The sequence below is a fragment of the Syngnathus acus genome, chromosome 14 (assembly GCF_901709675.1).
Source record: "Syngnathus acus chromosome 14, fSynAcu1.2, whole genome shotgun sequence".
Taxonomy (NCBI): Eukaryota; Metazoa; Chordata; class Actinopteri; order Syngnathiformes; family Syngnathidae; genus Syngnathus; species Syngnathus acus.
In genome coordinates, this window is record NC_051099.1 from 5,151,749 (window position 1) to 5,178,125 (window position 26,377).

Consider the following 26,377-nt stretch of genomic DNA (forward strand, 5'->3'; position numbering starts at 1 on the left):
AGAAAAGCAATTCAGACACTGTATGACAACAGTTACCTTACTTTTGGGACTGAATAAAGCTAACGGCACGTAATGAAACGTCACGAGACTCTGGCTCAAATTTCGACGACTCTATGAATCAAACACCAAGGGTTACATTCGTTCTCTTTAATTTTTATGACGATATTGGTGACGAACGTATAAAATAGCGACACATTAGCACAGATGGGGTTAAAGGACATTGTCGCCTTACCTTGTCAGGAGGAGGACTGGTTCTTATAAAAAACATTCTACCTTTTCCTGTCTGGAAACGAGTCCGGTATTAACTGTAAGTGCGACACCATTTTTTTGAGAAAAACTACATTTTGATATACAGCGTATTGTATTGACATAGAATTTGAATAAATACAGTAATGCCTCGTTTATCGCGGATAATTGGTTCCAAAAACCACCCGCGATAAGTGAAATCCGCGAAGTACGGTCACCAACAAGAAGTACTGGGCAGGCTAGCGGAAAGATGCTAATTCGCGATCGTGCTAACACGCGAAAACGGACTTCTAAAGGAATATAAACGAACATTTGGAGCAATACTACATTGTCCTAAAGGTTAGACACGTTTCCTCAATTTAGAAGTTTTATTTTGACTTATAAATGTTTTTTTAATTTGGAAAAAAAAATCTGCGATGTAGTGAAGCCACGATAAACGAAACGCGAAGTAGTGAGGGATCACTATATATATATATATATATATATATATATATATATATATATATATATATATATATATATATATATATATATATATATATATATATATATATGCCTCTTGCCTCTTTAAGGGCTAGAGTAAAATAGTTGTTTTTTCTTCTCAGGTGCAAACATGCAAATCTTTGTGAAGACTTTGACTGGCAAGACTATCACCCTTGAAGTTGAGGCCAGTGACACTGTTGAGAATGTGAAGGCCAAAATTCAGGACAAGGAAGGTATTCCCCCTGACCAGCAGAGGTTGATCTTTGCTGGCAAGCAGCTAGAAGATGGCCGCACCCTGTCCGACTACAACATCCAGAAGGAGTCCACCCTCCACCTCGTCCTGCGTTTGCGAGGTGGAATGCAGATATTTGTGAAGACCCTTACCGGCAAGACCATTACGCTTGAGGTTGAAGGCAGTGACACGGTTGAGAATGTAAAAGCCAAAATTCAGGACAAAGAAGGCATTCCCCCTGATCAACAGAGGTTGATATTTACTGGAAAACAACTAGAAGATGGCCGCATGCTCTCTGACTACAATATCCAGAAGGAGTCCACCCTTCACCTTGTACTGCGTTTGAGAGGAGGAATGCAGGTCTTTGTGAATCTGCTAGTGGGCAAGGTCACTTTTGAGAGTGAGGGCAGTGCTACCATTGAGAGTCTCAGAGCCAAAATCCATGTCAAATCAGGTATTCTGCCTCATCAGGTGAAGCTCATCCTTGCTGCCAAACTTCTAGAAGATGACCACTACCTGTCTGACTACAACTTCTAGCAGCATTGTGTACTTTTGGTTGTCTTGCGTCTGCGAGGTGGCGTGCTGATCTTTGTGAAGACTCTCACTGGCAAAACCATTAATCTTGAGGTTGAAGACAGTGACACAATTGAGAATAAAGCCAAAATCCAGGACAAGGAAGGAATTCCCCATGATCAGCAGAGGTTGATATTTGCTGGCAAGCAATTAGAAGATGGCCGTACCCTGTCTGACTAAAACATCCAGAAAGAGTCAACCCTCCATCTTGTCCTGCGACTGCGAGGTGGGCTCCAGGGCAACACAGTATTTCACGGTTAAACCTCTCAAGCTAATATTATGTCTGATTTGTTAAATTTGAATGAATAAAAGACTAAACCAATCTAATTTGTTGTTTGTGAGAACACTGGTGGCTTCTTCTGCCCTTCAAAAGAAACTACATGGGTTTTATTAACCTTTTAAAAATAGGGCATACATTCTCGAGTCACGTAGTCAATATGAAGCATATATTTGTAACCTTTAATAACCATTGAAGGGGTTGTAATGTTTTTCCTTACCAATGTACATTACACTCTATGAATGAAATTTAAAACTTAGATTGATGCACAATTTAAAAAATAAAAATTAGCATGATTTTTTCATATAATTTTATTATATTAAGAGTATTAAGCAATTGTTGGTGTCGTACTCACTGTTGACAATTTGAAAAATAAGAATATATTTTGGAATTACCTTTTTGGGACGATTGATGGTAGGAATTGCATCAAAAGACACGAATTATTTATTGATAGCTAATATATTTGACCTTGTTGATAAGACGGGCAATTTATGTACAGGCAGTTGTTTGGGCAGCTCTCTCGAAAAGGGTCCTTTTGCTGGGGGTGACATTCAGTCGGCTAGCCTAGCAGCAACCGGACAAACAGCGTGCCTCGATTACCGTCTCAAAATGGCACAGGCAGTGCAAAAACTGGTCGCCAAAGTACCATCTTTGGTTGGTGGTGAGTTTTCTTGTTGTTGCAGTTGAATAACGCATGATCGGTTAGGACTTGCTATTTCTTTGAAGGCTTCACTCTGTTGAGTTAGCAAGTCCTACATTAGCTGGCTGCTAACTGAATAAAATGAATAGATTTGTGGTAACTATTGCGAGTTGACGCACCGACTAACTTGTTGCCGTAACAAGTATTTATTGTTGCCGTAACAAGTATATTTTATGGTATAAATATAGCTGCTGGTTTTTGCGGCGATCATTTGTTGTAGAAAGCTCAACGCTAACATTAGCATTAGCTGTTGTAGTGTTTGCTAATTGTATGTCCTCATTTTAGCCGCTGTCACCTACTCCAAACCTCGGCTAGCAACCTTTTGGCATTACGCCCGCGTTGAACTTGTTCCACCAAGTCCAGCCGAGATCCCCAAGGCCATCGAGGGGGCATCCAACCTCATCAAGGGTTTCCAGACTGGACGACTTGGTCAAACAACAGTGAAGGTGCGTTAACGTGGCTTTACAGGCGATGCTTTTGCCATACAGTAATCATATACAGTAAATGTAAGTTATTACATGTGTTTTGAATTTCATGCAGGTGCTTATTTAATTTAATCTATGATTAAATGTGATGGGTTAATGAAAGATGCTCTTGCATGTACTCTGTGTTTTAATTGTGAAAATAATCCATCTTGCCATCTCCACCTTTTGAAACTATCTATAGCAGATGTTTTGTGAAAGCGTTTTAATGTCATGTCATCTGGCAAATCTAAAACCATTCGATTAGTTCTGTTACAAAAAAACGAGCATTAATTTGTTAATCTGAATGTGTTTTTCTCACTACAGGATGCTCTAAGGAATGGGCTGGTGGCGACTGAAGTACTGATGTGGTTTTACATTGGCGAGTGCATTGGAAAAGGAGGAATTATTGGTTATGATGTCTGAACTTTTGGACAATCATTATTTTTCTTTTCCTCTTGAGCATTGTATGCTTTATGTCCTACTAAATGTTTGGGAACAATAAACAGATGTCTATTATTAAAAGACAAAAGTTTTCTCCACATGATCTCTCTAATGCATTTTAATGCCAACTAAAAATGGTAAAAGGTATTTGACTTTTCAACTTCAAGGCATACAGAATAATCTAAAAAACATACCACTTTGTGTCCTAAATAAATAAATAGTTTACATGTACAGTTCCTGCCAAAAGTCTCGTTGATTTTCTAAATTGTAGGAACGAAATCAAACAGCTGCAGTACTAATCCATTTCAAGCCAATACTGCTTAAAACTACTTGGAATGTCGTGCAAAGAGGCAGGTTTGCTTTGCAGGTTTTTATTTCTTCTCATTAACCGTTAGAGGGCGCTATTGTTACGTACACGCCTAATTTGTTATCACATTTCCTTACGTATATGTTACATTAAGAATGAGAAGAAAAAAAAAGAGAAACTTTTTTCATTTAGCTTTATTGAAAACTATAAATCTGTCCAAAATATGACATAAAACTGTCCTGGATAACAATTATCTTCAGGGTTTTCATTAAAGAGTGGCCTATGTAAGTACACGTGCATAACATTAAATAAAGGTTAGTTGAACTGTGGGTGGCTTGGGGATAGGAGAACATGAGAATAAAATATATTTCTACAGAAAAAAGAAAAATGTGACAATGCTTCCAGTTATGTTTGAATTACGAAAGAACAATTGCCACATCCTTTCAAACAAGATGAATATGAAATATCAGGATATGACATACTATTTTTGGCAGTGATCTTTGGAAGTGTGAAAGTAATTAGATTTCGCAAAATACAGAGTGTAACATCAATTTCAAAGTTATGCAAAAAATATATATCCCAAAAGAATGATATAAGACGTTATCAAAATGTAAGTGTTGGCTCAAATATATCACATTGATGTTCACTTGATGTTGCAAATTTTGACCGATGTTCCAACTCCAAAGCCCGGATAAAGGGGTTCGGTGAATGTGGTCTCGAACCTGTGCAGGAGCGTCATGCTACTTCCGATACTGTAGAACGCCAGCACACCTGCATTATGGTCCAAATACACGCCTATTCTCGGTGAGTGCGGGCCGCTCACGGTTTTATCGACTCTATTATGCCAGGCTGAGTAGCCGGTGTCGGAGCAGAGAAGACTCCAGGATTTATCGTTATAGCCCAGCAGACACAATGAGCCTTTGCCTTTCCGGCTGATACCCCTGTAGGCCGCTCCGATGGAGAACTCCCCGCTCCACTCGATCTCCCAGTAGAAGCGGCCTCCGGACAGCCCCTCCCGGCACAGGACCTGAGCAAAACTGTCAAACCTCTCTGGGCTTTCTCCATAGGGCTGCAGGTCCCTGGTTCGGATGACTTTTCTGCTGTGCTCAGAGATGGACAGCTCTTTGTAGGCTGTGACTGGATCCAACTTGAGCTGACAGAAGTCTGACAAGCAATGCACTTTTATTTTCTGAGCTGTCTTAAAATATTGTTGATATTTTGAGGACTTACATTTGATAAAATCTGCTCTGCTCCTTGGTTCTGGGTTAGCATGACTCCTGTCCACTGTGGTCATGTTGTAGTCTTGACCTGCAAATTAAAAGTTTTAAAAATCTGACATTGGTGTTGTTTGACCTCATGCATTTAAGGTCAAGCTTGGAACTGGGTCATCTGGACAATAAGCTAAAAAATGAATCGTATCAGCTCACCTTTGCTCCTTCTGTCCAGGGTTCGACTTTCTGATGTGTACACCGGAACATCATTCACTGTAACGTACAGCACATTTATTTCCTTTTGTGTTTACTATGAGGAATTGATACACTTATATTCCTAAAACAAAACAAACCTGTCTTGGAGATCATCATCAGCTCTTCCCTGCCAAACTCTTCCAGACGCTCCTTGATGGCAGCAACAGCTTTCCTGACGGCTCCAAAGGAAAAGTCGGGGTTCACGGTGACCTTTGGTATGAAGCCGTCATCAGTGGGGGTGCACAGGTAGTTGAAGTTCTGAGGGAAGCAAATTTGGATAAATAATTCCCAATATGCCCTGGATGTGTTTCTCTCCGCAGCGGAATACCTGCAAAAAATGGATGTGGTCATCTGTACTATAAAGCTGCTTCAAGCCTGACTCCTTTTTCTTCAGTTCATCAATCTCCTGTTCCAGACGCTCGACCAAAGCCTCGGCTTGGTTCAATGCAGCTTTCTCGTTGATCCCGATCAGCTTGGTCACCTCTGACCTCATCCTCTCTATGGAACGAATCATGTCCTCAAACATCTTCTGACTCTCCACCATGGCTCGCTGGGCCGAGTTCTGCGGGAAAAGTGTGTTTTACTGGAAGTAATATGATTCGAGAAAACCCCCTTTGAGACTAAACACTTTTTTTTTTTAACAATGTAAGCCATAAGAAATAAAAGAATAATATTTAGTTGCCATCACAAACTTTGTAATGTTTAACCTTACCTTTAGTGAATCTACTGCAGTCTTCAACTCCTCCAACTCCTTCACACGTTCTTGACATTTTTGTCTTATCTCAGATGTGGAGATTCCCAAAAGTTTCTGTCATGAAAAATTTCATATTAGTAAATGTAACAAAAGTTGCCCGGCTTGATTGTTATTATTGGGGGGGGGGAAATGGAAGCTTAGTGCAGACATCCAACTCAGCATGTCTAATAAAGCCTATTCAAAGGGACTCCAAGTTTGATCTCTGACAGGGGGGTCCCTCATGGAATTCAGGCCATGTCCGGAATGTGAAAGCCAGCCCTGACTGACTTTTTAAAAAGATATTTCAAGGTGCACGCCGTAGTGACATTCAGAAACGAGGGCTTTTCTAATTCAGCTTTATTCTCCAACTCACCAAGCCATTCTTCAAGATAAGCTGGTGGAATGTGGGGAATCTGGCAGGGGGAGGGGGGAGGGAGGGAAGGAAGATGGTGTGAGATTTTGGGAAACTCTGATTGTAAATGTCCTGATTAGAGTTACCAGACTCTTGGGAGGAAATGAAATGGGGGGGGGGGGCATAAAGTTTAATAAACAATGTGGAGCTATACGCAACATGATCTGTGTTTTCTCACAGCTTGATTTTACAGTATTTTGGCTTTGATTCCCGAAAGCCTTGACTCCCTGACATTCCAGTATCACTCCTCCCACAGGTGGGAAATGGCACAGGAAGACAGTTTCAGTGTAGATGGAACATCGCATTCTCTGAAAAGCAACTTTCGGTGGAGATAAGCGCCCCCCCCTGCACTCCCCACAGCTAATCAGAAAGTTTGTTTTGGCGGGTGAATGCGTAGCTGATATCTTTGGGAAAATAAGTCAAAGTACGTGCGACAGATAATATATGTTTATACAAACAAGAGTACACACTTTAGTTCTCGGAGGCCATTTGAAAGTGATCTAACAGGTAGTTGTGTGGTTGAACAACAAAGTCAAGCCATTTTTACTCTCCTACCTGTTTCTCGCTCCTCTCGGCCTCAGCGGAGACAATGTCGTGGCCTTTGTGTTCACTGACCGTGCAGATGGCACAGATACACATTTGGTCGGTTCGACAGAAGAGCTCCAAGGATTTCTGGTGCTGCGGGCAGATCTTCCTGTCCAGGTTTCCCAACTCGTCCACTAACTTGTGCCTTTTGAATGTGGCTGACTCGTAGTGGGGCTTCAGGTGTTTCTCACAGTAGGACGCCAGACAGTTCAGGCACGATTTGACGGCCTTGAGTTTTTTCCCGGAGCAGAAGTCGCAGGGGACGTCGCTCGGCCCGGCGTAGCCGTTCCCTTGGGGTACGTGGACGTTGAGGTTCAGTCCGCTCTTCTTGATCTTCTCGGCCACCATGCTGAGAGTGGCGTTGGGACGTAGCACGGGCCTCTGGGTGAAGGTGATCTTGCACTGGGGGCAAATGTAAATCCCCGTGTAGTCCGCCTCGTTCCAGTAGCCGCTGATGCAGTCCATACAGAAACTGTGACCGCAAGGAATAGCCACCGGGTCCCTCAGGAGATTCACGCACAAGGTACAGCTAAAGTAATCTGAAGATGTGTGATCGGCCATCGTGGCGGGCACGCAAAACACTTTGAGTGGAGGAAAAAATGCCGGGAGCAAAGCGCCGCTGAGTGGAGTCTGCGTGGGAGCCCGCCCTCCTCGCTGTGGTACAGCCTGCCAGAGACAGGACCTACTTGTATTTCTGAATTCCAGAGGTTATTGATTGAAAGCAGACAAGGCCCGCCTCCTGCGCTCTGAGTGTGTGGAGCCCTGCCCTGCTCAGATAAGCAGGTTGAGCAAGGGTGGAGAGAACCAACAAGGGAGGGAGGGAGTGAGCCTTGTAGGCAGGAAAAAGAGGAAACCAAAAAGTCTGCAGAGAGAATGAATGAAATGTGCAAAGCTCAAAACGAGAAAAGAAATATGTTTCAAAACGCCTCGGTATCCCTCCCCTCGCCGCCGCACCTTACTTCCAATTCCTCTCGTGGCTCATCTGGGGACGAATCGCGCGCACTTCTCAGCAGCTGTATTTCCACCTATTGTTATCCGACAGAATCGCCATTGTCTTAAACCGGTTGCGCTCCAACAAAACACAAAACGGTGGGCTCGCTACGGCTGGAATTTAAGGGACCACCCAATAAACAAACAGCAAGTTTGAGTATTTTCAGGAAAAACATCCCCTTCTGTCTCTTTTGATCCTAATTCCACTTTTTAACCGCTCAAATGGAGTCAATATGTAACTGCAGATATGCAGATAGCATGTGTTTGTTCAGCAGAAGGAGCCACATACAAGCAGCCATGCGCAAACAGAACATTCCTGTGAGATGCAGGTGTGTGTAGATGTTTGACATACTTGCACGTTACATCATGCGGAGAGCAGCCTCGACGTGAAGCCAAACTCAGCCTGACATCATGAACCGTCATTAGCATTTCTATCCGGGTGGTTTTATATTAAAGGTGTTCAATCAAGCATGCTTCAAGTCTTTACTTTCCTCACTGCATCTGGAAAGAAAATACACCAAAAAGACATTTGACAGTACAGTATCCGCTTTTTTACTCTGCATCCTGCATGACTTCATACGTATTGCTTCACCATATTAGGTCAGGTTGTGATAAGGCACTTTTTCCTTTTCCTTCCCCCAGAGTAGAGGCCAAGCTGTGATTACAGATTAACTACCTCGACCTGTTGCAGAGAGGAAAAAACATTTAACACACTTGTGATATCATAAAAAGGGAAGAATAATGTCATTGTTGGACTCTTTTGATCATATTTGGGATACTTAGCTTTAATGACAAGGCCCTGCAAAGAAAGAGCCACTTGTTGTGGATTGAAGAGTTGTGTTTTGAGCCAAACAGATACTCCACAGTCGTCCATAGCTGAAACCAAGTTCAAGGTGAAAGGTCAGCCTCGCTTATGCACTGTGCAGGCGAACACACACGGCTATTTCATCCGAGGAAGCAAAGTGCGAGTTCACTCAGGGTGTGTCGTAAAAACAGGAAGACGCCATTCTAAACACGTGACGCTGGAAAGACTGATTTGCTAGGGAGTCAAAGTAAAGACCGATATGGGGCAAATGTGATTGGCATGCTTTGAGTATGCACAAATATTTGAGCCACACTAAAAAGGACAATATAATAATAATAATAATAAACAGAGTTAAACAAACGTCAGAGTTGAATCTATGTCCAAGTCATCTTAGTGACAGCGAGCATTGGCTAACAGATTCCTCTTCTCCATAAAAACGGTGTATTTTTGTTTTATGGAAGCAAAGTCCATTTACTGTCCAAACGGAGGCCATTTATATTGGCAGAACAAAGTACAGAGCCCATTTCCAAATCAAAACCTTCTCAGTATCAATTTACAGCTTGCAGAGGAATTGTGGCTCTCAAGAACTGAAATGAATGTTTATAATAACATTGACATTTTGTTTCAAAAATCACATTGAATATAAAATAATCAGAATTGGGATCATAACTATATTCTGCTTTCCTCCCAAAATAATATGTAGATTTTGCCACCTTTCAAAGGTACTATTGTTGTTGCCTTTCTTTTTTGGTATATGGTCTATTTATTTCATATCAGCTGTTGTTGATGGACAACAGAAGCAAGTGTGCAAGTGGCCATCTTGGCTTTTTAACAATGGAATCTGTTAGCCCCGCTCTTATCTGGGCTATCAAGTGGAGTCGCATTCCTCTCCATTCCAACAACCCCGAAACTCCATCCTTGCCTATGTTTGTCTGCTCACTGTAAAATGAAACAATGTTTTTTTTGAGTCGGAAGAGAAAACATTATTGCAAGGGTTTCTGCAGCAACATCAGTCGAAACATTCAATTGCTGGCTAACTAAAATTGCTGTTGGAACTGGTCGAACATATGGCGAGACAAATTAATTTAATCAAAGCAATTAAACGAGCATGAGTGCTGGAAGACAATCACTTTTGATTTGATGGATGGGTGCAGACAATGTGCACAATGACTTGAATGGAGATCATTACATAATATCACGCTCTGAATTACAAACTGTGACACACCTAAATTGTTTCATAGGCCTCATTGCCCTCATCATTTAAATACAAATAAAGTCCATTTGATATGATCTTCCTTTTCATTTGACGTGTCTTAAAGCAATTCCATTCAGAGAAATGATGAAACTACTCAACTCCCACGTCATCGCATTCTCCAACTGGTGAAGACGTTCGCTGTGCCCTTGCCTCGCCCCGCCCTTGTTTTACTGGTTTCGGCTTAACCAGTTTAGCCTCTCCCTCTGTTTACTCAGTATAACTTCACGACCAGTAGTCAGGTTGGGATCACTTTTGCTGCTGTCCTGACACGAGTCACCGACTGCCACAGCATCAATTGCACTCCATGGCATCTGAGCAAGAAAACTGCCACCTGTGTAAGGAATACCTCAGGGATGCTGTATCCATACCCTGCGGGCATATTTTCTGCTCCATTTGCTTGAAGACGTACTGGGATCACGCAGACCACACGGGCTCGTACCTGTGCCCGCAGTGCCGGGTTAACTACAACAAGAGGCCCACGCCGAGACGCATCGGAAGTTCTCGCCACTCTACCATGCAACGCAACTCGGACAACTTCCCGCCGCCACCTCCGTCCCCTGACTATAACGTCGCCGGCCCGCAGGATGTGGGCTGCGACATCTGCGTGGGCAAGAAGAATAAAGCTGTCAAGACCTGCTTGATGTGCCTGGCATCCTACTGCGACAGGCATCTGAAGCCTCATTACGAGTCGGCGACTTTTAAACGGCACAAGCTGGTGGATGAAATCGGCCATTTGGATCGGCAGATCTGTCCCCAGCATCAGAAGGGTCTGGAGCTCTTCTGTCGCACGGACCAAATGTGTATTTGCGTGCTGTGTACGGTGAAAGAACACAAAGGTCACGACATGGTGTCTGCTGAGCAGGAGAGGGCGGAAGAACAGGTAAGGAAAAAAAGTCACAATGTGGAATACAATCATATCGGGCTATTTTAATCATTCATCTGTCATTTTTTGCCGATTCATCGGTGAATCGGATTTAAGAATGATCAGGTTTTAATTTCTGTGCCTTTCTTGTAAAACAGTGCAGAAAATGTACAAATATGAAAGAATTATGATTCAGTCACTGGTTTGATCTGTGAAATTTCAAAAAATAGGCAAAAATCGAGATCATTGTTTTTCAAAGTGAAAAGCAAATGTATCTTGATTCAACACAAACATTAGGACTCCAGAAAAGTTCAAATTGATTTTTTTAAATTCTAAAAGGTATCTAAACGATTAATAGATTATCAGACATAATTCTCGATTCATTTGATAATCGATGAATTGCCGATTAATCGAACCTTCCTGACAGTTTGTGATCTATTAATCCAATCAATGCCTTTCATCGTCGATTTTACAGCAACGACTAGGTGGCACCCAGGCTGAGATCCAGGAGAGGATTCACGATCGACTTAAACAGATGGAGGAACTGAAACAAGCAGTAGATGTACTCAAGGTTTGTAAATCAAGATTATGAGATCTGAATGAGACGTTAAATCAACGCTTGACATTCCTTCATGCTGGGAGTGATGAAAAAAAGTGACACCCACTAGATCTACGCCCTTCCTCCTGTTTCCTGCACAGAACTCAGCCCAGAGAGCAATGCAAGAATGCGAGAAGATGTTTGGCGACATGATCCGCTCCATTGAGAGGATGCAGCAAGAGATGGCCAAGATGATCTCCACCAATAAGCGATCGGCGCTCAACAACGCAGAGGGTCATGTGGAACGTCTGACCCACGAGATCACTGACCTGAAGAGGAGAGACAATGAAATCACTCAGCTGTCCCGCACGGAAGACCACATCCACTTCATTCAGGTAATTACTTTGGAATTTTTTTATTTTTATCTCTATATGGTGACATTGAAAGACGTTTTGTTTTTTTTCCATCAGAGCTATCACATGCTGATAGCCCAGACTGAGGCTGAGGAGCTTCCCACCGTGTCCGTGAACCCTTACTTCACCTTTGATACAGTTACTAAGGCCGTGTCTGAGATGAAACAGCACATGAACGAATTTAGCAATGAGGAACTGGTTAAAGTCGCCAAGTCAGGTGAATGGGTTGGCTTTATTGTGATTCACGACTATTTTATCACCTCGCTAACACATATTTTTATTTACAGTTAACAAAATGACCTTTTGTCAACTGGAGGAAGGCAAAAAGAAACATGTATTTAAAGGTGAGTCATCTGAATAGCCCTTTTAAAAAAATAAAAATAATATGGACACTCAAAGTGAGGGATGACTACTACAAATGCAATCCCCCCCAAAAAAAGATACTTCCGGGAAATTTTTCCATTGAAAATAAGGCAATGAGAAATAATCCAACTCAGGGTTGCCATCCTAAAACGTTATTATGAATAGAAACATTTTAAAACAGGAAAGCATACTTTCAGCCAGAACAGCGATGGCGCTTGGCAGATGCTGACTCTGCATATTAGGGTTGGGCAATTATGTAGAAATTTGTAATCACGATTATATTAATTAATATTGACATCACGGTGAAGAAAAACGATTATTCAATAACAATGAATTTAATTTGCACCCATTGGGTGACTTTTGCATAACTCGGCCTGACAAATTAAATCTGTCCCTTATCCATTTGCAGAGATCAGTCGAATATTTTTCCACTGCTGTGGTAGAATATTATTAAGATAGTATAATTCAAAGACACTTGATAGCCAGCCGCTTGTTCAAATGTTTACTTTGACAACGATGTGAGTCATGTGACACACCTATTGTCCTTTGAATCCAACCATATTGTTTGCCGATACTCAGTAAATGGGATAATACCATTTTGCTTATCTGCTTTAACAGCACCAATGTAATATTAAATGACGCAACATGTTCTTAATCAGGATATGATTTTGTTGTTTTTGATTCCACTACAGATGAGGCTCCCATGTACAAATCTGTGCAAGTCCAGGAACCACAGCACAGGGACGACTTCCTGAAATGTGAGTGTCAGCTAATTTGTTTCTGTTGATTCCTGTTTTTTTTTTTTTTTCCTTCTCGCTCATTTCAATTGTTAGACCTCTGTTAGACCCTGTGGCTGATCACATACTAAACATACAGTATTTTTTTAAATAATATCACAGATAATATGACTAAAAAGTTAGGGAAAGAATCAAAACGGCTTGTTATTATTTGAAATGATGAATGCCTGTAGCTGGAGCCTGAAAACACAATATTCGAGTTATGTTACAGCAGGGTTCTGTTTGTGGTCAAACACTTACAAGCAGTGTTGATACCTCTGGCATTCCAGATAATAAGCCGGGCAGAACTAGCAGGGGCCGCCGGGTGTCCCACCAACTGTGATCTGGAGAGGGAGGGAGAGAGAGGGACATAGCAGGCAGGTGACATCTGACCCCTGCGATCTTGTTTGTTTGATGTGTAAAGCCAGAGGGTCTCACACTTTTCCACAGTTGCCCCCTTTCTCTGCTCAGAACACACTTAATTCAAATTGGTGTGTTGTGTTTCCCACTAGATGCTTGCCAACTTACTCTCGACCCCAACACGGCCTACCGACAGCTCCACCTCTCTCGAGGGAACAGGAAAGCTGCCCTCAAAAGAGACCCCCAGTCTTATGGCGACAACGCCGCCAGGTTTGACTCTTTGCCCCAAGTCCTGTGCATGGAGTCCCTTTCAGGTGGCGCCTACTACTGGGAGGTGGAGTGGAGTGGGGAGGGGGCCGCCATGGGGGTCACCTACAGAGGTATCAAGAGGTCAGGTTACGGGGACAGCTGCCGCATCGGCTACAATCGCAAGTCTTGGAGCCTCTTCTGCTCTGACTCCAGCTACTCTGCACGCCACAACAAGGACCAGATAGAAGTCAACGCGCCATACTCGCCTCGAATCGGGGTCTTCCTGGACCACCCTGGGGGAACGCTGTCTTTTTACTCTCTTGGGGAAACAATGTCTCTCATTCACCGCTTTAAGGCGACATTTAATGAACCTGTCTATCCGGGCTTCTGGGTTTGGTACGAGTCAGCCATCACTCTCATCCCGCTCTAATAAGAGCATAAAGATCTATCTGGAATAGTCAGTTCTCTATTCGAAAACAAAGATATTTTGATTACATGTAAAGCAATAAAAATTATACACTTATTTGGGAAGTTTGGGAAACTGCATTGTTGATGACTATGAATATTCTACCAATGTGTGGATTGTGCAATCAGATGACCCAAGTGTACTGCATAAATCTGCATTTAAGTGTGTTAAGTACTTGATTGAAATATCAGATGTGATTTTTATATGCCATTTACACAACATATTTTTCATTATTTTTGTCAATAAACATTTTATGATGGCGTGTCAAGTAATTGTGGTTTGTGCTGATGATTTTTTCTTTTTCTTTTCTGTTAAAAATCTCAAAAAAGCCTGATTCTGAAGCTGGAATAGTTTTCCTTTAATATGAAACTATCAATAGATATACCACTCAAATTGTTTGTCCTGCCATTTGCGTGTTCGCAGTGCAACCTGGTGGACAAATTATAGAATGACACCATTTTGCAGCGGTACGTTCTGCAGGCTGCAGATTATTGTTCGATTATTTGAGCGTTTTCCTCTTAAATGGAGTTTACTTATCATAAAACAAAAATATATGCATGAAAATAATGAAAACGATGTAGACATAATGTAGCAAATAAATTGCAAAACAATTCACATTCATCTCAGGGAAGTTTCCGTAGTGTAGTGGTTATCACGTTCGCCTAACACGCGAAAGGTCCCCGGTTCGAGACCGGGCGGAAACAGCTTTTTAATTTTTTTCCCTTCTTCCTCCTCTTTCGTTTTTGTAGAAATATCATAATTGACAATGTAATGCACAATGGAGCAAATGAAAATATTTAAATGAAATTATTTGATTGTACTCCAAATGGCTTCAGGCAGTGGGCAGTCCACTTCCTGTTTCACAAAGGAAACAACACTTGTTTCTTTCCGGACTTATTTGGCTTGTGCACTTCACAGAAAGAAGCGCCGCATTCTCACGTTTTGACAGATTCTACCGTGCAGGTGAGCTTTACGTTCATGCTGGGAATCGCTTTACTTTAGTTACTTAGTAACGCGTCAGTTTGCACATTAGTAAGAAATCTCTGACGATCAACAGTGCTTCTTAATTAAATGAAACAGATTATAAACAAATGAATGAAGCTAACTTGGCTAGTCCGCTAACATAGCTAACGTGACAACCGTATTCCGTAAGCTAACGTTGTCGAGTAAGGAGTCAATAGTTAATAATTTCCTGTCTTCTATATTAATGTAAAACTAAAATACATATGTAATTTCAGTTTTGGAAGAAGTGCAACGAATAAAAACTATACCCACTTGTGTTGGGACGATTAATAGAACAGTTTCTATGGCAACCACAGTGGACAAAGTAAACATCGGAATACTCGACACATACATGGACAATATTTGTGCTCAAAAGTTCGAAAAGTCACTAATTTCTAGTTAACTATGAATATTTGACATTCATATGTTCAAATGAGCTTACAGCCGTCACAAACATTTGATCGTTTAGGTTGGGCACATCAAAATATGCTTGTCAAAGACTCCATTTCAGTTTACGTTATGACACTTTTCTGTATGAATTCAGTTTGAATTACTGTTATATTCTAGTGTTACTGATGCTTTGGTTACTTTATCTGTATTAGAACATCCCTCAGAATAAAACAGCACAAATAAACATGTAGTAAAGAAAAAGGCTTTTACTTTGTAAAGGCAGACATTTTAGTTCAGTCATCTTTGTCATCTTGAACTTCCTGTTTGTCATTTTATCTTTTGCACATCTTTCTCAGTTGGCCTTTATACTTATTACAGATGGCAACTACTAAAGTTCCAGAAGTTCGTGACATCACACGGATTGAGAGAATTGGTAAGAATGTGCATTCCCACAGATGCTTGGTACAAGAGGTAGTGCCTGAACTATAGTTTAACAGCCTTTTGTGCCCATATTTTATCTGTGGCGATTTTATTTTGCTTTTAGGTGCACATTCTCACATACGTGGCCTTGGTTTGGATGATGCTTTGGAACCAAGACAAGTGAGAACATTACACACGACATTATCACAATCCCCAACAATGGGAGTAGTCAGGCATGAACAGACTAACTATTAATGTTTCCCTAAAGGTGTCTCAGGGGATGGTTGGCCAGCTGGCCTCCAGACGGGCAGCAGGGGTCATCCTGGAGATGATCAAAGATGGCCACATCGCCGGCAGGGCAGTCTTGATTGCAGGCCAGCCCGGCACTGGAAAGACTGCCATCGCAATGGGTGAGAGCTAAAGGATGAGAGTGTTGCTCTGCCATCGCACGTGTACACCCAAGCTAAATCAAAGGTAATGCACAGGTATTGCGCAGAGCCTCGGCCCTGACACCCCCTTCACAGCCTTGGCTGGCAGCGAGATCTTCTCTCTGGAGATGAGCAAGACTGAGGCGCTCAGCCAAGCTTTTAGAAAAGCCATCGGCGTGCGGATCAAGTGAGTGGGCTACCACAAATGGAAATGTACCCTTATTAAAATCTATATTAATATTAAATAAATAAAATATGTATAACATTAAATAAAATATTTTAAAAAGTGGGCAAACGTGCAAACAGCCATCTCTGTTGTTTGAAATAAAGTTGTCACGCATACCTGGCTTTCTTTTACAGGGAGGAGACGGAGATTATTGAAGGAGAAGTCGTAGAAATCCAGATTGATCGACCTGCCACTGGAACGGTACGGCACTGAACCTCATAAGGAGCAAATCATAAAAATAAAAATTGCGGTAGTAAATGAGCACCTGATCTAATAGGGTGCCAAGGTGGGCAAGTTGACTTTAAAGACTACTGAGATGGAGACAATATATGACCTGGGCAACAAGATGATTGACAGTCTCAGCAAAGAAAAGGTTCAAGCGGGGTAAGTTTTTTTTTTTTTATCCTCTGGTTACAATAGTTTGTCAAATCCACACGCTTTTTTTTTTATTTATCCCCCCCCACCCCTTCCGGCCTTTTTCTCCCAGTGATGTCATCACCATTGACAAAGCCACTGGCAAGATCAGCAAGTTGGGCCGCTCGTTCACCAGAGCCAGAGACTATGATGCCATGGGAGCTCAGGTACTCATCCATTTGAAATTCAGCCGCGATGTCATTGTTTTTATGAAGCACAGCCATCTTCTTTCAACTGTAATGTTTTTCTTTGCAGACCCAGTTTGTGCAGTGTCCCGAGGGTGAGCTGCAGAAAAGAAAGGAGGTGGTGCACACGGTGTCCCTGCACGAGATCGACGTCATCAACAGCCGCACGCAGGGCTTCCTCGCTCTTTTCTCCGGAGACACGGGCGAGATCAAGGCGGAAGTCCGCGAGCAGATCAATGCCAAAGTTTGCGAATGGCGGGAAGAGGGAAAAGCGGAGATCATCCCTGGGGTACGTGTGAGACTGCACTTTTTCTTATTAACTTTTTTTTATATCGTATTAGTAAGTTCCCCCCCTCCTCTCTCTCTTTTCCAGGTGTTGTTTATTGATGAAGTGCACATGCTGGACATGGAATGTTTTTCCTTCCTTAACCGTGCCTTGGAAAGTGACCTGTCCCCAGTTCTCATTATGGCCACCAACAGAGGCATCACTCGGTATTGTTGTTTTTCAACCTTTTTCCTCATCGTCTAATTGTACAAAACAGATGAAGGGTACAATGTAATTTTTGCCCGGTTTAATGCTGCTTGCCTTTTTTCATCCCAGCATTCGTGGCACAAACTACCAGAGCCCTCATGGCCTCCCCCTGGATCTGTTGGACCGCCTGCTCATCATCGCGACCTCACCTTACACTGAAAAAGAGACAAAGCAAATCCTAAAGATCCGGTGAGGATCTTTGCTTATAATTCCTCAGCAATTTAGCGTCAGCTCTCAAGTAAGTGCTCATTTTCTCTTTCCCAGATGTGAGGAGGAGGACGTGGAGCTGAGCGAGGAGGCTCACTCGGTCCTGACTCGCATCGGCATGGAGACGTCACTGCGATACGCCATGCAGCTCATCAGCACGGCCGGTTTGGTGTGTCGCAAACGCAAGGTGAGCCCACCTCGGGCTTTGAATATGTAATTGTTCACTCACTCAATCAGTGTGTTTGTTGGATTAATTGTGTTGTTTTGTCATTCCTAGGGCACCGAAGTACAAGTGGAGGACATAAAGAAGGTTTACTCTCTCTTCTTGGATGAGGCCAGGTCTTCTCAGTACATGAAGGAGTACCAGGAATCCTTCCTCTTCAATGAAACACGTGAGTAACATGTCAGCATCGGGTAATTTTTGCCACAACATTAGACAAACAAGTAAAAAAAAAAAAAAAAAAAATCCGTCAAGACATTAAATTATATTTGTCCTTATCCTTGTTATAAATAATGGTTGGTTGTCCAAATGAATTGTGTGAGAAGTTAATAATACGCATTTGTTCTGTTCACTTCCAGAAACAACTCAAATGGAAACCTCGTAATGAAGAACACGTGTTTTCTTTCTGTGTGCATTTATAGTCGTCCATCTTCAAACTTTTCTTAGGATTTGAAATAAAACAAGTGAATAAATTGCAATATTATGGCTTTGTTTCCATATGTATACATACCTAATGTAAGATATGAAGATATAAAATCTAAATAAGCAAGATAAAATTTTCTTCTTAACCAAGTCAAGTAAGTAGCAATCACTTGCAGGATTTCTCTACACTTGTGTTCCAAATTCACCTTTTTACTTTTTGTTGTTTGAGCATGTTGCCTTCATGTTAATCTGCGAGGCCTTGTGGCAAGGATAACATTTTGTCTACATTGAATTGTCATGACATGCTTTTTATTTCCCATTAAAATGATTTAACTGTTTTTTACTAACTCTGTTTTCTCTTATTTCACAGTCAAACCACCAACTTACACCTACTTTATTAATATATATATAGAGATAATTTTGCAGTGTTATAGTTAATAGTTCCTCAAAATGGACCGCAAACCCATTAATTAGTACAATCCCGTATATAGCACAATACTTGTCTGCAATATTTGTGACGCAAACTGTAGTTTGAATTGACCGCCACAAGGTGGCAGTCATAGATTGCCGAAATAATGGGGAACGCCTTCAACGATACCTACTCATTAAAATCGTATGAAATAAAAATGCACTAAAATAAAAAGCATATTAAAAAAAATCTACCCCCTGCTCTTTGACATTCATATTACTGTATTCATGTCAACATTTTGGGGAAATCTATTAATATGTGTATATTACTGTATTCATGATATTTGGGGAAAATCTATTAATATAATGTGTGTGTAGGCTCACTAACCCAGGACTAGATCTCATTCATTCCCAATTATAAAATGAACCAGTCTTGTCTGAGTGTAGGCAGACTGTCTCCAACACGGAAGTTAATATTTAATGTTTAGTGCTTGGTGTGCTGTTTATGTCCCATAAATCCCACTCGGTCCCACAAGGCTGCTATTGGCTACACAGCCTGCACCACTTGGCCCAGTTGAGGGATTGACTGCTTGTCTAATGAAGGGAAATGTGTGTGTGTGTATGTGTGTGTATAATAAAATCAACACTTTTTGTTCTTTCTGCATTCACAGCACTTCAGTAAACGGTCAATCAATCAATCATAAATGTTAAACCTGTTAAGTAGTTGCAATCAATCACACAGTCAAACCATGGTGATATTGTTTCATTCTCATGTGAGTAAATGTATGTACCTGAATTTCACACATCACTATAGGTACTGTCCATTTTTTTTTTATATAGCATCACTGTCATCGTTTAAAACTGGAGCATGTTTGTTAGCATCTCTTTGTGTCAGTGTCTGCAGGCCACAAGGCATGCACAGCATGCTAACACACGGTGGCACTTTGCCTACTGAACACATTTGGGAGAGCTTTTTCTGCACCACAGGCTGGCCTCTGCAACATCTTGGGTGCATTCTGCCTCTCGACCAATTTTTGCTGGACTCCATCCACCTCATATGAGACACGAGGACAAGCAGGTTGGAGAAATAATCTTTATTCATTGATGAATTGTCATAGAATTTAAATGAAGTTATATTTGCATGTTTATGCTCGGAATACAGAATATGCAATATAATGAAAGCTACTATGACCCTTAAGAAGTTTTTCAAATGAAAAAAAAAAAGATTACTTTTCACTCATAACTCTGACAACATTTTACAACCTTTCATCATTTTCTTATGTCATTTCCAGTTCGAATTCACATGAACTCAGATTGTGGCAAAGTGTATGAATAATTTGGGCTCCACTTTAAAATTGAATTCATTCCAGCAGATGTAGTGTGGTTAGTGTGGGATTAAAACTAGTGATTACATTTTCTGTGAAGTTACATCTAGAAGGCCAAGTGAGCCTGGGAACAGCCTCGCACCCAGTTCACACTTGACTTTTTGTTATTTTAAACCTGTCTGTAATTTAAAATGACATTTCATTCTCCTCCGAAACGCAGAGGCGGACTTCCTAAAAGACACATCGTTAACTTAAAATGACTTCTATTAAATCTGACATGAATGGAAGCATTCAATACTTGGGTATCGGCCTACTTTTAACATATAGTTCCCATATCACGAGTTTATTATTATATCCCTCTTGCCATATTTTCATTTTCAATGTCATGTTCCTTAAATGAGAATAAATGAGCGAGTGGAATGTGGCGCTCATGAATGGTGAGACGTCTGAGCTCATATCCTGACTTTGGAACTACAAATAAATCTCATTTCTCTTGATTCCATATGTGAAACGGCAGAATGCTGATTTGAGTCACATTTTCTTTTGGTATGAAAACTGCAACATAAATAAAGTTTGATTCCGTTATTATGGAAAATAATGTCAAGCTGAATTTAAAGGAGGTGTTTGTGTCTCTTCTTCCATTCATGCAAAGTTCTTACCATTCATGACCTCAGTCATTCACAAAGCTTCCATCTCGCTCACGTGTGAAATACACGAACGCAGATGCTGCCATGCATACAGCCATGGGCACATTTATAAATAGCCCCGGATTATTATTTTTTTCTAAATCAGTGAATGCTGCGAAGGAAACATCGGTTCTAAATATGGAAGCACGAGAGCTAAAGTTGGAAACAAATGCCAGCCGACATCATTCGCTGTTTGCCAAGTCGAGCAAAAAGCGCTCATGCTTAATTCAGAAAACGAGGCGTCGCGATTCAGATGTTGAACCCACTGTGACTTGTTACGGCACCGGCGCATGATTGACAACCTTGTTGGTAAGCGTGGAAATGAAATAGCACAGTATGAAATGAAGGCCGTACTGACGAGCATGATGAGAGATCAGCGTGAGCCCTCCCAACAAGCTTGAGGGCAGGTGAGGGGTGAAGTCTTTTGCAACTAAGACCACGGGCCTAACTATCACTAGCCATTCTTGTCTTTGCCTGCCTTTTTGCCCTCAACGATATTGCTCAACCCAGCATGAAGCACAACTCCTATTCCACATGAGCTGACAGCATCGAGGAGGATGTCCCGGTCTCCTTCGGAACGTGTGTCAGCTCCGTTAACGTATGTGGAATCTTGCATTAATGCACATGCTGACATCTGAAGCTTATTTCATGCATTGGATTTTACAAAAACATAATAAAAGAAAATAGGATCAATTAAATAATATAATGTTCTGATTTCTGTCATTGTTAAATTGTTTTCCCAGCCTAAACTTTTCAGTTCCTAAATTTAGTTTTTTTGTTTTCTTGTGGTTTGTTTTATTTGATGTCTTTCTGTTTGTACCTGTTCCAGTCAGTCCCGCCCCTCGTTTCCACCAATCGGCTTCCTCGGCCATTCGTGACTTGTCCAGGTGCTCCTCATTGTCTTTTCAGTTTGTTTGTATGGTGGAACCTTGGAAGTCAATCGCCTCAGTACTCAACAGTTTTCAACACAAAATATCGGGAAAGCTTTGACCCCGTTCGAGGTCAAAGTCGGCGATGATTGCCGTTGCTGTTGCTGCACTCCATGAGAATAAACATGGCTCTGGTGAAAAGCAGAAGAGAAAAGTGGTGAGAAGAAAGTGCAGAATTCAAAGTTTTGAGGAATAGAGAGGCGATAAAAACTTGCCAAGGGGATTATGAGGTCTTACCGGCCAGATCCCAGTGGAAAAAACTGACTGATTCCACTCCAACCATCTCCTCCATGTTCATAGATTGAGCACCTCATCAATGTCAAGGTATGTAGATCTTACTCATTTAATGCTGTTTCTTTTTTTAATTTATAATGCATATTAAAATTGCAATTGTGGTATAAAAAAGGCATCATTAGGGTAAAAACTCAAGAATGAGGTGATTGGCTTTCAGGCCAGAGCAGTCAACGGGTATGGAGAAAGCAAGGTGAGACATTCACAGTACAAGTGTGATTGTCGAGAGCAGATGATTGGGAAATATCTGACAAGTTGTCATGTCAGCTTTTTTAAGAAACTGACAAAATATTTGCTCATTCATGTGGCCCCTGTGAAATTGAGAGTTTGAAAGGATTTGCATACGAGGATTATGAGGATTAATTTAAGGACTCTCAGAAATGATGACAGGTCCTATCTCAAATCAAACAGCTCCTCATGAGCTCCTTAAGTGTCCTTAAGCGTTAATGATTCTTTTTCCAAGGGTTGGCCCAAACAACCCGAAACTTGACATTGCGAGGCAGGGACGTTCCCGCCTCACTTGCCCTTCCGCTAAATTGCCAGTTCAAGTGGCGATGTGTAAATGGAAATTCCAGCGCTCCCGAGAATGGCCGGGCTTTTCCTGTCTACGCCCCAGTGTTTCCTGCCCATGTTTGAGATCCCAGGGCCTGACTTTGGGGTGCATATTTGCCTGCATATCTGTGGGAAAGGGTGTGGCTTGGTGTGGGTCATCCACCAACCAAAACACTGATTCTCTCCACTTGGAGTTTCCTGTGGCTGCTATGTAATCATCCTCTCTTTTCAAGCCGACACATTTCAAATGCAGCGGCGTTTAATGAAAGACTCCAAAATCCCTGTCTTCTTTTGTCACTAATGCAGTATATAGTTACGCTGAGTTTGTGCAGACCTGTCATAGAGCATCCATTAGTGCTATTTGCATTTACGTTAAATTACACCGTCCTTTGTAATGAACATCAACCCAAAGAGTTGCACTTCTTTTTTACACTACTGCCAAGTGTGTGTGTGTGTGTGTGTGTGTGTGTGTGTGTGTGTGTGTCTGTACACCACTCAGGAGACTTATTTTACAAACAGGGCCTCTCTGAGCCCTGCTTCATTGCACCTGAACAATATACAAGTTCATTCCTGAACTAAGTGTAGCATTGTGGAGCTTCAATTAAAAACAAGGCTTTGTGAGTCGACAAAGATGTGTAGTTTTTTTACATATAAAGAATAGTTACTTAAATTTGGCACTTTCAAGTTGATTTGAACGCATGTGTAAAAAAATAAATAAATTTGTAATTGTCATAGATGTTTCCTTGCTTTTGTACTGTTTTTATATTTAATTGTGCACGCAATTTCATCTCTGTATGGCAACCTTGAAAGGCGCCTTACAACTAAAATGTATTATTATTATTATTGTTATATAACTACCAGAAACAAAAGCAATAACCTTGTTCCAAAAAAAAAAAAATCTGTAATTCTTTGTTTTTTTGGTAATGGCTTTTATTAGAACAAAAGTGTCCAGTGACGCTATGGGTGTGGTCAAGGCCAATGACAAATGGCCTATTTTTACTTGAATGAAAGGAAGCTGTGGGTCAATTGGTCATTTTATTTGAAGCACTTTAAAGTCCAAACTGTGCTGCTGATCTCTTTACTAGGCATTTTATTGTTTTGTTTTTGAAATGTTTCTTGTAAAATGTGTGATTTGCTGTGGAAATACATAGACAAAAATGTAAGGTGATTAAATATTGTAGGTTTATTTGAATTACAGATGTGTACATTTTTTTTAACAACCCATGGCGGGAGCATCACAGTTCAGTTCTAGAATAAAATCAATTCACACTTCTCGCGGGTAAGCCTGCCTGAAAATAAAAATAACCTTTTTGTTTTCTGCTTGAACATCAGAAATAGTGCAGGTTTCTTTACTGTATATACAAAATTCTTGTATGACAAGAAAAAATGCATTCTCAACACATCACCTCGGTGATGGTTAACATTGACTTAGTAGATACAGAGACATACTTAAGGACTGATACTAAACTAAATTTGGCAAATCAATTCACGATCCACTTTTTGATCGATGCCTTGACGTGATCATGAAATGACCTCTGGGATAGAGATGGATGCTACGCTATTGTTGAAATAAATCCCTGAATGTTAATGTGCAAAATGGTTCAACCAGTTGTTCCTAAAAAAAAAAAAAAAAAAATACAAAATGAAGCCTTCTGTGTTTAAAATGCATGAGATAAGCCTCAGTCAATTAAAATCTTACTGTGTTTTCATCGACATAGAAAAGGGAGACCAAAATCAATGACATGAATTAAAGTGTAATTTACACAAACCTTACAATTCCCTTCATCATTATGCTAAACAAATAAATACATTGCATCCAAGCCATCACTTTACAATATATTACCATTGCTGCGCATATATATATAAAATTTCAAATAATTCATTAAAACATTTGGTGATAATAAAAATTCAGGACAGTAAGAAGCTTACCGGTCGATTATTAAGAGGATGCAAGTTTCGAAATGCATCAGGTTGCACACAATCACATTCAGTGAGCTCCACATGGAGAGAAGCTAAAGCTAATCATCCGTCGCCGAGGTCGCGACCCCCCCCCCCCCCCCCACATGCTCAGTGCGAGAAAGACTCTTTCATCCCTCCCTCCACCAAGGTCAACTCATCCTTGTCACGTCTATTTCCTTGCAAGCCTGAAGTGATTTTCCTTTTTCCCTTTCATGCATCTATTTCAAAACTTGGGCTTTTATTAGTGGCTTTAAGGTTTCAGCAAATTGCATCCACTTCCTTCTTTTAAACGGAATGCAATCAAATTTGTTTTTCTCATGGTTGAAATTTAAAATGTTGTCTTCAACTGCATTTTGGAAACTATAATGGATTTGAGGGATCCTCGCTTATCTGTCGGAACATTTTCCTTTTCCTGTCTGGGATTCCGATTTCCTCCAGCAATAAACTAATGGCTGCAACCGCAGCTCATGTCAAAGGTTCTTTTCTGGTCAAGGCATGAGATTGCTCAAATATAGGGTAGATGTTATTCTATCCAGTGTGGGCTGGACTTAAAGTCTGTCTTTAAAAAGAGCTTCTGTGAGGGCATTTTGGCTCCAGAAATTCAAAACCAAAGCATCAGAGAGTGAGAAAGCCAGCTCACTGATAAGGCCACACTGCCTAAAAAGCTTCCACAAAAAAAAAAAAAGTATTGCTTCCCATGTACATCAAAACAACCCTTTATACAAGTCACAATAATATGTCATTTCTTTTTTTATAAGGGTAAAACCATATATACATAGTATAAATTATAAAATATATAATCCAGTGTTTTTTTTTGTTTTTTTGAACCACCCAGCTTATAACGTGTTGATCCCTCAGAAACGGGCAGCATCCTCCAACTTTTAAAACGGACCTCACATTAAAATAAAGATCGTGAAATAGAATTATCAGAAGCATCCCCGTCGTGTTGTGATTTCCGAACTCAAAAAGGATCGGAGGCTCGGTGGCAACAGCTGCTTTGCTCTACGGACAGAAGCACTTTAAGGCTGATTCACTGACCCATGCACGGTAAAATTTTTGGCTCTCGGATGAAGACTGTGTTTACACGCACGGCCTCGTTTGTGACGCGATGGTGGCAGGTAAACACGCCTTTGCATTTGAGCACTTGCAGGTTTTCCTGCAGTATTTCGGAAGTTTGCGGCTTTGGTCTGTTTACAGGAATCCACAAAACGGGTTTGTGTTATCTTTCCGTTTGAGCGGCTGAGTCGTGCATGTAAACATAGTCGGTGGTGATGTCATGAGGGTGGTCAGTGCAAAGTCGGAAGGAATGTAATGACGCTATGTATGGCACTTGGTGCAGATTGACGGCCAACAGACAGGCAAAGACAGACAGACAGACAGACAGGGCAGGTTCATGGTCAGCATTCAGTAGTATGGCATCAAGAGATGTCACGGAGGTCATCTCCTCCTCCTCCTCGGAGTAAAAGTTCAGTGGATCCTCTCGGGCAGAGGTGAGGAGGACACCAGTTGTCAGGTTGGCACGCCGCTGTGCGTCTTCTCACCAGCTTGCCATTTCGGAGGCGTCTCCAAGAAGGGGCAAGACGCTCCCTCCCCTCGTGCTCAAGTAAGAGTTAAAACGAGGAGCAGCAACGGAGGATGCCGGCCGTCCAACGAGGGCACGGACGGGCTTGAGATTGAGCTCCACTTTGTGGTCTCGGCTGCTGCTTCATCGCTTGGGTGTCACCTGAAAGGAGGAGAGGAGACGCATCGCGTGGTTAATGCGTGTCCTCAACATGGCTATGTAA

The 26,377-nt window shown here is 41.4% G+C and overlaps 5 protein-coding genes, 1 non-coding gene and 1 pseudogene across 7 annotated transcripts in view; 5 read left to right on the plus strand and 2 right to left on the minus strand.

The window, feature by feature from the left end:
- The first annotated feature begins 195 nt into the window (after window positions 1–195).
- On the plus strand, window positions 196–1,856 carry LOC119134123 (annotated as a pseudogene).
- A 457-nt stretch (window positions 1,857–2,313) lies between these two features.
- On the plus strand, window positions 2,314–3,519 carry atp5l (ATP synthase, H+ transporting, mitochondrial F0 complex, subunit g). The gene is made up of 3 exons (XM_037269607.1): window positions 2,314–2,472; window positions 2,797–2,957; window positions 3,300–3,519. Exons 1-3 carry the CDS (start codon window positions 2,421–2,423, stop codon window positions 3,396–3,398), a joined length of 312 nt encoding a protein of 103 aa, XP_037125502.1. The 5' UTR covers window positions 2,314–2,420; the 3' UTR covers window positions 3,399–3,519.
- Window positions 3,520–3,771: 252 nt separating this feature from the next.
- ftr82 (finTRIM family, member 82) lies at window positions 3,772–7,668 on the minus strand. The gene is made up of 7 exons (XM_037269605.1): window positions 6,890–7,668; window positions 5,902–5,997; window positions 5,518–5,751; window positions 5,288–5,447; window positions 5,151–5,207; window positions 4,954–5,031; window positions 3,772–4,887 (listed from the first exon to the last, which is right to left on the minus strand). Exons 1-7 carry the CDS (start codon window positions 7,478–7,480, stop codon window positions 4,367–4,369), a joined length of 1,737 nt encoding a protein of 578 aa, XP_037125500.1. The 5' UTR covers window positions 7,481–7,668; the 3' UTR covers window positions 3,772–4,366.
- Window positions 7,669–10,273: 2,605 nt separating this feature from the next.
- Window positions 10,274–14,268, plus strand: ftr83 (finTRIM family, member 83). 2 transcript variants are annotated; one of them, XM_037269810.1, is made up of 8 exons: window positions 10,274–10,849; window positions 11,307–11,402; window positions 11,531–11,764; window positions 11,840–11,999; window positions 12,070–12,126; window positions 12,838–12,903; window positions 13,212–13,298; window positions 13,434–13,567. In XM_037269810.1, exons 1-7 carry the CDS (start codon window positions 10,274–10,276, stop codon window positions 13,262–13,264), a joined length of 1,242 nt encoding a protein of 413 aa, XP_037125705.1. In that variant the 3' UTR covers window positions 13,265–13,298; window positions 13,434–13,567. The 2 variants fall into 2 exon arrangements, with proteins under 2 accessions (XP_037125705.1, XP_037125704.1); XM_037269809.1 differs by lacking the exon at window positions 13,212–13,298 and having other exon boundaries at window positions 13,434–14,268.
- Window positions 14,269–14,627: 359 nt separating this feature from the next.
- trnav-aac lies at window positions 14,628–14,700 on the plus strand. Its single transcript has one exon. It is a non-coding gene; the product is annotated as a tRNA-Val (tRNA).
- Window positions 14,701–14,876: 176 nt separating this feature from the next.
- Window positions 14,877–18,781, plus strand: ruvbl2 (RuvB-like AAA ATPase 2). The gene is made up of 14 exons (XM_037269981.1): window positions 14,877–14,959; window positions 15,767–15,821; window positions 15,933–15,988; window positions 16,077–16,218; window positions 16,294–16,423; window positions 16,597–16,663; window positions 16,740–16,846; window positions 16,950–17,043; window positions 17,132–17,350; window positions 17,435–17,553; window positions 17,663–17,782; window positions 17,858–17,987; window positions 18,078–18,192; window positions 18,380–18,781. Exons 2-14 carry the CDS (start codon window positions 15,767–15,769, stop codon window positions 18,403–18,405), a joined length of 1,380 nt encoding a protein of 459 aa, XP_037125876.1. The 5' UTR covers window positions 14,877–14,959; the 3' UTR covers window positions 18,406–18,781.
- Window positions 18,782–23,794: 5,013 nt separating this feature from the next.
- Window positions 23,795–26,377, minus strand: part of spns2 (spinster homolog 2 (Drosophila)) — a 35,852-nt gene continuing 33,269 nt past the window's right edge. Inside the window, exon 13 of the mRNA XM_037269211.1 lies at window positions 23,795–26,316. The gene's annotated coding sequence lies outside the window, so the exon portion shown is untranslated. The remainder of the gene's footprint in view (window positions 26,317–26,377) is intronic.